This window comes from Chiloscyllium plagiosum, chromosome 23 (genome assembly GCF_004010195.1).
Source record: "Chiloscyllium plagiosum isolate BGI_BamShark_2017 chromosome 23, ASM401019v2, whole genome shotgun sequence".
In the NCBI taxonomy this organism is placed as follows: Eukaryota; Metazoa; Chordata; class Chondrichthyes; order Orectolobiformes; family Hemiscylliidae; genus Chiloscyllium; species Chiloscyllium plagiosum.
Genome location: NC_057732.1, coordinates 30764316 through 30776050, shown reverse-complemented (window position 1 = coordinate 30776050; position 11735 = coordinate 30764316). Strand labels below are relative to the sequence as shown.

Here is an 11735-nt window from a genome sequence, read left to right as displayed (position 1 = left end):
TGGTCCTCACCCTTAATAATTTCTCCTTTGAATCCTCCCACTTCCTCCAGACCAAAGGGGTAGCCATGGGCACATGTATGGGCCCCAGCTATGCCTGTCTCTTTTTGGCTACGTAGAACAGTTGATCTTCCGTAATTACCCTGGCACCACTCCCCACCTCTTCCTCCGTTACATTGATGACTGCATTGGCGCCACCTTGTGCTCCCGTGAGGAGGTTGAGCAATTCATCAACTTCACCAACACATTCCACCCTGACCTTAAATTTACCTGGACCATCTCTGACACCTCCCTCCCCTTCCTGGACCTCTCCATCTCCATTAGTGACGATCGACTTGACACTGACATTTTTTACAAACCCACCGACTCCCACAGCTACCTGGATTACACCTCTTCCCACCCTATCTCTTGTAAAAATGCCACCCGCCTCTAGCTTATCTCTCCACACTTCAGGCTCTCTTTATTCCTGATGAAGGGCTTTTGCCCGAAACGTCGATTTTGCTGCTCGTCGGATGCTGCCTGAATTGCTGTGTTCTTCCAGCACCACTGATCCAGAATGTATTCCAGGCACCCACCACCCTCTGCATAAAGAACTTTCCATGTATATCTCCCCTAAATTTTTCCCCTCTCACTTTGAACGCATGACCCCTTGTAATTGAGTCCCTCACTCTGGGGTAAAAAGCTTCTTGCTATCCACCCTATCTATACTTCTCATGATTTTGCAGACCTCAGGTCTCCCTTCAACCTCTGTCTTTCTAATGAAAATAATCCTAATCTACTCAACCTCTCTTCATAGCTAGCACTTTTAATAACAGGCAATATTCTAGTGAACCTCCACTGCACCCTCTCCAAAGCATCCAAATCCTTTTGGTAATGAGGTGACCAGAACTGTACGCAGTATTCCAAATGTGGCTGAACCAAAGTCTTGTATAACTGTAACATAATCTGCCAACTCTTGTACTCAATACCCTGTCCGATGAAGGAAAGCATGCCGCATGCCTTCTTGACCACGCTATTGACCTGCGTTGCCACCTTCAAGGAACAATGGACCTGATTACCCAGATTTCTCTGTACATCAATTTTCCCCAGGACTTTTCCATTTACTGTAAAGTTCCCTCTTGATCTTCTAAAATGCATCACCTCACATTTGCCCGGATTGAACCCCATCTGCTATTTCTCTCCCCAACTCTCCAATCTATCTATATTCTGCTGTATTCTCAGAGTCTCCTTCACTATCTGGTACTCCACTAATCGTAGTGTCATTTTCAAACTTGCTAATCAGACCACTTATTTCTTCCTCCAAATCATTTATGTATATCACAAACAACAGTGGTCCCAGCACAGATCCCCGTGGAACACCACTGGTCACAGGTCTCCATTTTGAGAGACTCCCTTCCACTACTACTCTCTGTCTCCTGTTGCCCAGCCAGTTCTCTATCCATCTTGCTAGTACACCCTGGACCCCAAATGACTTCACCTTCTCCATCAGCCTACCATGGGGAACCTTATCACATGCCTTACTGAAGTCCACGAATAGGACATCTATAGCCCTTCCCTCATCAATCAATTTTGTCACTTCTTCAATGAATTCTATTAAGTTGGTAAGACATGACCTTCCCTGCACAAAATCATGCTGCCTACCTCTGATAAGTCCATTTTCTTCTAAATGGGAACAGACCCTATCCCGCAGTATCTTCTCCATCAGCTTCCCTACCACTGATGTCAGGCTCACCGGTCTATGATTACTTGGATTATCCCTGCTACCCTTCTTAAACAAGGGGACAATAGTAGCAATTCTCCAGTCCTCCAGGACATCCCCCGTGTTCAAAAATGATGCAATGATATTTGTTAAGGCCCCAGCTATTTTCTCTCTCGTTTCCCTCAGTCACATGGATGGATCCTATATTGACCTGGGCTAAATCTGACCAAGTATCAAATTACTGATTATTACTTATGTTCTTTTTTTGAATTGTGCATTTACTTTACAATTTTTAATTTGTAATCTTACAAGTTTAAATTGCCTCAAATTTTCCAATAATTGAGGGATATATGAAAAGGGTGTAATTAAATAAAAGTTTAAATATAAATGTATAGTTATTGTCAACTTCAACTATTATTTTAATATTTAGTATGGAATGTCCTGAAGTAACAAGGGATATGTGAGGAAGTTAGAAAGCCACAAGGGATCAATTCCATGTTTTACTTCTCCTTCAAGGCACATTGGGCACTCAAGGGTCAAACATTCCGCTGCCAAAAAGACTCACTGCAGTATCAATTGGAAGTCTGTCCTCTTACAATATAGACAGAACATCTCAGTAGGAGGGAGGCTGACTGTATCCCAGAAGAGGAGCCTAGTGGAGCCACACATGTGGATTCCCCTGTAGCCCTTCCCAGACAAGATTGATAGCCTTGGCCACAACCCTGTTAAACTGCCGCTTGCTCCCATTGTCTTACTTCCCCTCCATATTAGCATAGGTATGTGAATCACCCATTGAGAACAGGCAAAACCCTTCTGTTTTAATTTCTTCCTATCAACACATGATCAAGAAGAATACGATAACCAGTCCCTGTAATCCATTCACAAATTATCACAGGACATCAACATTCATTGGGTTTTGTAAATTCATAATTACCTATCTTAAACTATGTAATGACAATTGACCATGTGACTGATGAACCTTTTGTTTAATCCCTATAAAAAAAACTGTCTTTGTGTGCAGGGCAGAGATTCGTGGACAAGTAGATGCACGACTACTTTTAGGGACATTTAGAATCTCTTGCCAGCTTTCTGATAATAAAGCATCTGCCATTGTACTGAAACTTGTGTCAAGTGGATTTGTGGAACAAAATATACATCAACACATGCAAGAATGCTTATGAAGGAATGAGAAGAATTTCATGAATTGCCAACTTTCTTTGAAACAGTTAATGACAGGCAAAGTAAGGGAAAATGCACCACAATTTAAAAGCTCTAATTTCCTATACTTTACACTGTATTCAATAGTCAAAGAATTGTTGGTTTTTGTTTCTATTTTGTACAAATTAAAACAAAATGACATAGCAGCTTTTTATTAACTGCAAAATTAGAAACAATGTTAAAAATGCATCAGTTCCTAATCTACAGTCTTTTCACAGTTTTTGTATTTAAAGGTGCATTCCTTCAGCTAGCATAGAGTCATAGATAACGGTCCTATGTATTGAAAATGTGTATAATCACTACTCCTGATCATTTATTTACACATATGTTTACTTAATCTAATGGCTGCAGTTTTGTTAAATTTTAAAACTAATGATAGAGTCAGAATTTCAAGTTTAATGCTAGCCAATTCAAAATCGGGGCCAGCAAGGAGTGCACACCACACGAGTTTAAAATAATTATTTTAGTCCATAGTCTTGCATTAAAACTACAGAAACAGTCTCTCTGGGTTACCCAGTTTGTGTGCTCTTTCAATCCATATACATCAATGCTCAACAAATATTTTTAATACAATAAGGATAATTCAATATCACCTCCAGTTTAATATTGTAATATTAACCAAATACTATAACTAATTTTTAAAAGTAAATATTTACATTTTGCTGACTTTGATCTTTTTTTCCCCTCCTTTGATCTCTCCTTACTTTTACAGTTGACTTATTAAATCTTAATTCTTGAAATATTTTCCTCACCACCTTTTTAACTACCCTGGCTCCAATCCATCTGCTGAGGGGCCCATCAAGCGCTTGTTGCTGTAACCTTATGGGCTGCAGTCCCATGATTTTCTCGCTGACTTCCCACCCATCGCACCACTTGGAGTTCATCTTTCCAATCTTTTTCCTGTGCAACTCACCTCTCCAGGTTCTGCTCTTGTGGACTCTGCCATCGACTCAGCTATTATCATCTGTTTCTGAACTTCCCTCAAGATATTCTTTGACTTGTGAAACAGACCTTTGTCATCTAGATTTATTGTGGATCATGTCCATAATACATTTTTATTGTACTGATTCCTTGGTCTTGTTGTAAACTTGGCTGACAGATAATGACAGATAATGAATAAATCAAGTTATTCTAAAGACTACATTTTTCACTACATGCCCTGCCTAGTGACATATCGTATATCGGTCTGAAATTATTAATACTTGATTGAGTGCAGTCAGCATCACTTCCTGTGACGATGTCATGGAGAGAGGAGATATGTAAACTTACAAAGTAAAGGGATATGACAGAACTGCAGTGCAGCTACTTGCCTAATAATACCTGGGATGCAATAGGAAGGGACAGTGTTTACAAACATAAAAATAAAAGCAAATAAGGTCAAAGGGGGGAAAAATGGTAAAAGGAAAAATGCACATAGTATTCAGAACGGAAATGAATTAACAGCATAAAAAGAGGTCAATGGAAATGATCATATAGCCATAGAGATCTGGTTACAAGATCACAGTTGGGAACAAAATATTTAGGGGTATATGACTTTTGAAAATGATGGGCAGAAAGAAAAAGACTGAGGCTAGTTTTGTTATTACTTGATGGAACAAGAAACAATCTTGGATTCGAAGATGTCGGAGTCAAAAAATAACTCTGGGAAGACAACACTGATATCTAACAGTATATCGTAGGACAGACAGTAAATCAGGAGACAATGAGGACATATAAAATGCTTGAACATTAATCATGGGTGACTTTAATCTTCAAGTACCTTTGGAAAATAAAATTGGCAGAAGCCATAAGAAAGAATTCAGATAGCGTATTCAGGATAGTTTCCTGGAACAATATATTGTAGATCCAACTTCTTGATCTGCCATGTATAATGAAGTGGGTTCAATAAATGATCTCAGAGTGAAAGATCCTCAAGAGAACAGTGACCACACATGCAGAATTTAGTATTCAGTTTGAGAGTGGGAAATATTGGATGCACCTGTGCTGAACCTAGGCAGGAATAATTATGATGAAATAATGGCAGAATTGGATGTAGTGGACTGGGAAAGTGGATGAGCAGAAAAGACAATTGATAGTGGCAAACATTTAAGAAAATAGTTCATTACATACTCTAGTGAGGAAGAAGGATTCTACAAAGGGAATAAACCATTCATGGTTAACTAAGGAAGTTAAGGACAGTATAAAATTGAAAGAAAAACATATAACGTGGCAAAGATTAATAGTTAGAGGTGAATTTTTTTTAAAAACCATTAAAAAATGACCAAACATATTATAACGAGGGAGAAAATAAAGGTTGAGAGTAAACTAGCAAGAAATATGATAACAGATAGGAACGTCTTTGAATATATGAAAAGGATAAGAAGGCCAAAGTAAACATAGGGTTCTTAGAGAATGAGACTGAGGAAGTAATAACAGGGAACCAGGAAAAGGCAAAGAAGTTGACTAAATCCTTTGCACAAATCTTTGAGGTAGAAGACACGAACAGCATCCCAAATACATTAAATAATCAAAGATAAAAGGATGAGGAGGCATGGGAGAAGAGAGAGGAGATAAACAGAACATATATCACTGGTGAAAAAGTACAAGGGAAACTAATGGGGCTAAAGATCAATAGGTTGCTTGGACCTATGGGTTGTGCCCTAAAATACCAAAAAACTTAATTACTAAAATAGCAGATGAACTGGTAGTAATCACCTCAGAAACCTTTGATTATGGACAACTCATAGAAGGTTTGAAAAACTGGCAATGCAAAAACCTTATTTAAAAAAGGAGGGATACAAAAAAAAGGTAACTATAAATTGTTTAGCTTAAAATGTGTCATTAGGAAATCTATTATAAAATATGTAATAGCAGAGAAATACATAATATAATCAAATTGAATTAGCATGGTTTAAAGACGGGGAAATCATGCCTGATAAATTTATGAGAATTTTTGATGGCATTAACAAGCAGGATAGATAAAGCAGAACCATTAGATGCAATTTATTTGGATTTCCAAAGGTGTTTAATAAGATGCCACACAGGATCTGAACATATGAGGTATGGTTAGTGAGTTTGCAGATGACACCAAATTGGAGGTGCAGTGGACAGTGAAGAAGTTTACCTGAGAACAATGTGATTGTAATCATTTGGGACAATGGGCTGAGGATTGGCAGGTGGAGCTTAATTTATATAAATGTGAGGTGCTGCATTTTGGAAAGGCAACTCAGGGCAGGATTTATACACTTAATGGTAAGGTCCTGGAGAGTGTTGCTGAACAAAGGGACCTTGGAGTGGGTTCATAATTCCTTGAAAGCGGAGTCACAGGTAGATAGGATAGTGAAGGTGACGTTTGGTATGCTTGCCTTTATTGGTCAGTGCATTGAGTATAGGAGTTTGGAGATCTTGTGGCTGTACTGGACACTGGTTAGGCCATTATTGGAATACTCGTCCCCCCTGATACAGGAAGGATACTGTTAAAGGAAGGATTCTGAAAAGATTTACAAGGGTATTGCCAAAGTTGGAGGGTTTGAACTATAATGAGAAGCTGAATATACTGGGGCTATTTTCACTGTAGTTTCAGAGGCTGAGGGGGTGACATTACAGAAGTTTATAAAATCATGAGGGACATGGAAAGGGTGAATAGACATATTCTTTTTCCAGGAGTGGGAGAGTCCAAAACCAGAGGACATAGGTTTAAGATGAGAGGGGCAAGATTTAAAAGATATCTAACTAGCAACTTTTTCACGTAGAGAGTGGTGCATGTATGGAATCAGATGGCAGAGGAAGTGGTGGAGGCAGGTACAATTACAACACTTAAGGATATCTTTAGGATATCTGGTCGGCATGACGAGTTGGACCAAAGGGTCTGTTTCCATGCTGTACATCTCAATAACTCTGTGACTCACTAAGATAAAAGCTCTTGGTATTGAGGATAGTATATTAATGTGATAAGAATTAGCTAACACAGTAACACAGTGGTTAAAACTGCTGAGTCACAATGGCAGGGACCCAGATTTGACCATAAGACATCGGAGCAAGAATTAAGCTATTCAGCCCATTGAATCTGCTCCACCATCAATCATGACTGGTAAATTTCTCAACCCCATTTTCCTGCTTTCTCCCCATAACCCTTGATCCCCTTTACAATCAAGAACCTATCTATCTCAGTCTTAAATATACTCAAAGACCTGGCCTCCACAGCCTTCTGTGGCAGTGAATTCCATAGATTCTGAAGAAGTTTCTCCTTATCTCTGTCTAAAAAGTCTTCCCTTTACGATAAGGCTGTCCCTTTGGGTCCAAGTCTCTCCTACCAACGGAAACATCTTCCCAACTTCCGCTCTGTAAAGGCCGTTCAGTATTCTGTAAGTTTCAGTTAGATCCCACCTCACCCTTCTGAAGGAAGGAATTTGATTCCAGCCTCACGTGACTGTCTGTGTTGAGCTTGCATGCTCTCCCTGTCTCTGCGTGGGTTACCACCAGGTGCTCTAGTTTCTTCCCACAATCCAAAGATGTGCAGGTTGGGTGATTGGCCATGCTAAAAACTGCCCCATAGTATCCAAGGCCTTACAGGCTATACGATTTAGTCATGGGGCAAGCCCCTATGTGGGGTTACAGGGATAAAATGGGTCTGGGTGGGATGGTTTTTGGAGGGGTATAGCATACTCAATGGGTTGAACAGCATCTGTCTGCACTGTTAGGAGTCTATGACTCGATGATTCTAGTAAGATGACAGAAAGTTGAGTAAGGGGAGCATTCTCAGGATGGCAATCTGTAACTGATGGAGTACAACAGCATTCAGTGTTGGGGCCACAGTTACATACAACATATGTGCCTTCAAAGACAGAAGTGAGTGGTACTATCGGCAAGTTTACAGACAACACAAAAATAGGTGGGAGTGCAAGTGGTGAGGATGACAAAAAGAGTCTACACAGGGATATAGACAGCTTAGCTGAATTGGCAAAAAACTTGGCAGATGTAATATGATGTGCAGCAACGTGAGGTTATGTACTTTGGTAGGGAGAGTAGAGTAGCTGTACATAATTTAAAGGAGAAAAATGGCAGAAAGCTGGTAATGAAAACTGTTCAGAGTAGGTTCACTAAGTTGATCCCAACTATGGAGGGATGTTCTTATGAGGAGACATTGAGTTAGTAGTACCTGAACTCACTACAGCCTGTACTTTACAGAAGAATGAAAAATCTAAGATTCTGAAAGTTTAATAGGGCAGATGTTGAGACATCGTTTCTCCTTATGGGACAATTTAGGACCAGACAGTATAATCTCACAGTAAGGTGTTGCCCATTTAAGACAGAGATGAGGAGAAATCTCTTTTTGAAGAGGCTAATGAATCTGTGAAATTCTGTAGTGATGATGGCTGTAAAGACTGCATTCTTAAGTACACTGAAGGCAAACATAGATGTTTAATCAGTAATGGAATCGAGGGGTATTGGAAAATGGAAGAAATTGGAGTTGGGGATTGGAGAATACCCTGAACAGACAGCACAATACCAGAGGAAACAGAAGAATCAATAATGCCATTGACTGTTACAAAGAGTAAAATATTGGTGATCCTAACCCTTCACCCCATTCACTCTATCAATGCCTTGTCGCTTGATGCTGCCTCAATTCAAAACCAACAATATCTCCCAAAGAATCTCAATAGCAAAGTCTTGTCCAAAGCCAAGTACTGAAGCTCTGGATTACTTCAAGCCACCACTAATGAAATATTGTATTGATGTCTTCAAACATTTCTAGAAATTCAAACACCTTCAACAACTCATTGTGACTAACCAAAATGAGAGCAGGTCCATTTGGGAAGGCACTAATGCAGGAGGATACTGACATTGCAAGCAAAACCTGTCCAAACATGACAGAGTCTATAGATTGTATGTTGAACTTATCAATCATCTTAGCACCCATCAATTGGTGTAGCAGCAATTAATCCCAGAGGGGCTGCTGAAGAGAAAATGATGAGTGTTGTCTAATTTAAATTTATACAGTGTTTCTGACATATTAAAAGTGATTCCTTTAGTTTTGCATTTTCTTGGCTAGGAAAGCACAGTTTTACCCATGCCTTTTCTAGGCAAAACATTATCCTAAGATACCCAACTCTGACTTTAATATTAACTCCTATGGGAAACCATGATTCACGTAAAGTTGCAACTTTCAGGAATGTACCCCCAACTTTAAGTGAGGACTCCCGGACAATATTTTGTTTCTTAAATAAGCCATTCCATAAAGAAAACTGCCATCATACAAGATAAAATTTAATCTTGCTCAATTTCTGTTTGGTAGATTACTTCTGCCTTGATCAACTATTGTCCCAAGTCCTGAGGAGAGACAGGTTGATTCTCCTTGCTAATTTAAAGTGGACAGTTGTGGCTGGAGTCTAGCAATTTCCACTCTCACTTTCCTCAGCAACCTGAATACATCCCATTTAGACAAGGGAACATTTCTACCTTGGGGACTGTGAATGTTAAAGTAACTCCTCTGTTTTTGTCCAATTGAATTTCTCTACCATCTCAGTTACTTTGACATTACCAGCATCCTTGATTTTACCAAAGTCAAATATAAAATGCTTAGTATCTGAGCTAAGCCCGATACCTCCAAAAGATGATCTTCTTTTTGGTTCATAATCCGCCCAAATCATTTTTCCTTTTTGCTACTTATATATTTAAAGAAGGTACTGCAGATAAAGGGATTGCTCTGGATATTGTCAAAATAGATTTTAAGAAAGCATTTGACGAAGTGCATCATAAAATGTTGGTGAACAAAATTGAGGCTCATGAAATAAGAGGGTCAGCATCAACTTGGATAAAAAAAATTGGCTTATGATCAGAAAACTGCAATTCATGATAGTCGGTATGGTGCATGCCAATGGCCTTTTTTTGACATATATAAATGACATGGATATTGGAATTCAGAATGAATCCCAAAAATTATCCCATGCTTCCAAATAGTGAAGATGAAACCAAACAACTGCTACAGGGCATAGGTAGGCAAATGGCAGATGGGATTTACCATAGTTGAATGTGAGGTAATACATTTTGCAGAAGGAACAGAAACTGGCTATACAGACCTAATGACATAGTTCTGAAGTATGTGAAGGGACAACATGTCCTGGGGGTTCATACGCATAGATCTATGATGGTGGCAAATTATTTTGAGAGAACAATTAGCAAACCATATAGATTCCTAGTTTCATAAACAGTGGATGCAACAAGAATGTTAATGTACGACTGGTAATACACAACTTGAATATTGCTGAAAAACAGGCATGCTACCACAGCATTTTGTCTTACATTCAACAGGAATCTCCAGAATCTTGCAGAGTGATCATCAAATCTAAGTAGCTTGGGATAACAGCTATTTGATTTCTGGAATATAAATTTTTTGACAAAACCTGGCAACTCTCAAAAGTGGAGACACATTGTCAGGTTGATATTAAGGGAATGTGACTTCTTTTTAATGTAGTTTTGAACTTTGTTTCAAAGCATAACTTTAATTTCAAATTATTGTCAAGGACTTCAAGGAAGATAAAGTGGAGATGTATATTATTTTGTACATCAGAGAAAGATAGGCATTTGATAATGCTTAGAATAGATAACCACTCTAAGACATTTAAGTAATTAAATTTATAAAATACAGTTAGAAAAGTAGCAGATACTATTTAATTTTAATTATTGAACTTTGGACTACAGTCACTGTTAACTTTGACATCACGTACATGTGTTAGTATAATTTTTCAACGATAAAACATGTAAATTTATAATTATTTTATCTAAAATTTGAAGAATACACATGCAGAATTACAAACCGTGTCTTTAGGGTGGCCCAATAGGAAGAAATATGGGGACCCATGCTTGTCACTTTTCATGCACATGGAGAGACTGGAAGGTACCATTCCTAAAGGAAGGGGAGGAACAGCCTAGGACCAATCATTAGAATTAACAGAACCAGTGGCAGATATTAACACAATGTTAGCACAATGTTATCGAGTTAGCTGTTTAGTATAGTAAATTCAAAAATTTAAAACAGCAAAGAATTAAGTTAAAATAAACATTAAGATAGTAAATCATGCAAGAAGTTAAGTGATTAGAAAGACATTACAAAGTAGAATGAGTCTTAGTAACTAGCTGTAACTTTTTTAAAGCTATGGATGTTTGTAACTGAAGTGCTTCTAATGTCAATTGGCAACCAGCTATCAACATTATTTAACATTTAACAATATAATGACATTTCAAATAATTTAAATTTTGACTGCTTCTTGTACCATTGTTTTGAAGCATGCTGATCCAAATCTTACTATAAGAAGGGAAAACTAGTTTGATTAGCAAACTTCTGTTGACTGAAAAAAAAGGGCAATATGTTTTTTGTCAATGGTGCTCTGTGAGCAGTAATTTATAGACCTTGCAATCAAGTTGCTGTGCTAAAATTCAAACAGTTACACAACACTGTTTCAGTGTCAGTCAGCAGCCTCTTAAGTTAAAGTTTTGTCATAATTTGATTAGCAGCTGGTGGCCAATCTAACACATTGTTCTAGAACCTGAAAAGACTGTTATAATACTGCTTTATTCTTTATTGGCTACATGGAAAATGAACTGATCTAGAATATGAAACCCACCATACTCGGGCACTTGACCTGTCCCACGTTTAAGAAGGAGACGTACTCTTTTCCCTCCAGATTTGATCAGGTCGATTGCTCTGGCATGAGTCATTTCTCTTGTGTTCTCTCCATTGATTTCAATGATATGATCCCCAACCTATTAAGAATAAAAATAAAAATCAAGTGAAGATACAATGGATAAGGTGACCAGATTTTCAAGAAACAAAACTGGAATA

General features: G+C 38.3%; 1 protein-coding gene across 15 annotated transcripts in view; it reads right to left on the bottom strand.

Moving 5' to 3' along the window:
• Positions 1 to 11735, bottom strand: part of magi2a (membrane associated guanylate kinase, WW and PDZ domain containing 2a) — a 682885-nt gene that overhangs the window by 3409 nt on the left and 667741 nt on the right. For 10 of the 15 annotated variants that reach the window (XM_043713779.1, XM_043713778.1, XM_043713782.1 and 7 more), the window contains one exon: positions 11518 to 11656. In XM_043713779.1, the coding sequence (XP_043569714.1) occupies positions 11518 to 11656 (139 nt within the window). Of the gene's footprint in view, positions 1 to 9972; positions 10036 to 10710; positions 10822 to 11517; positions 11657 to 11735 lie in introns of those variants that run through there. The other 5 variants (XM_043713788.1, XM_043713790.1, XM_043713792.1 and 2 more) reach the window with 4 other exon arrangements.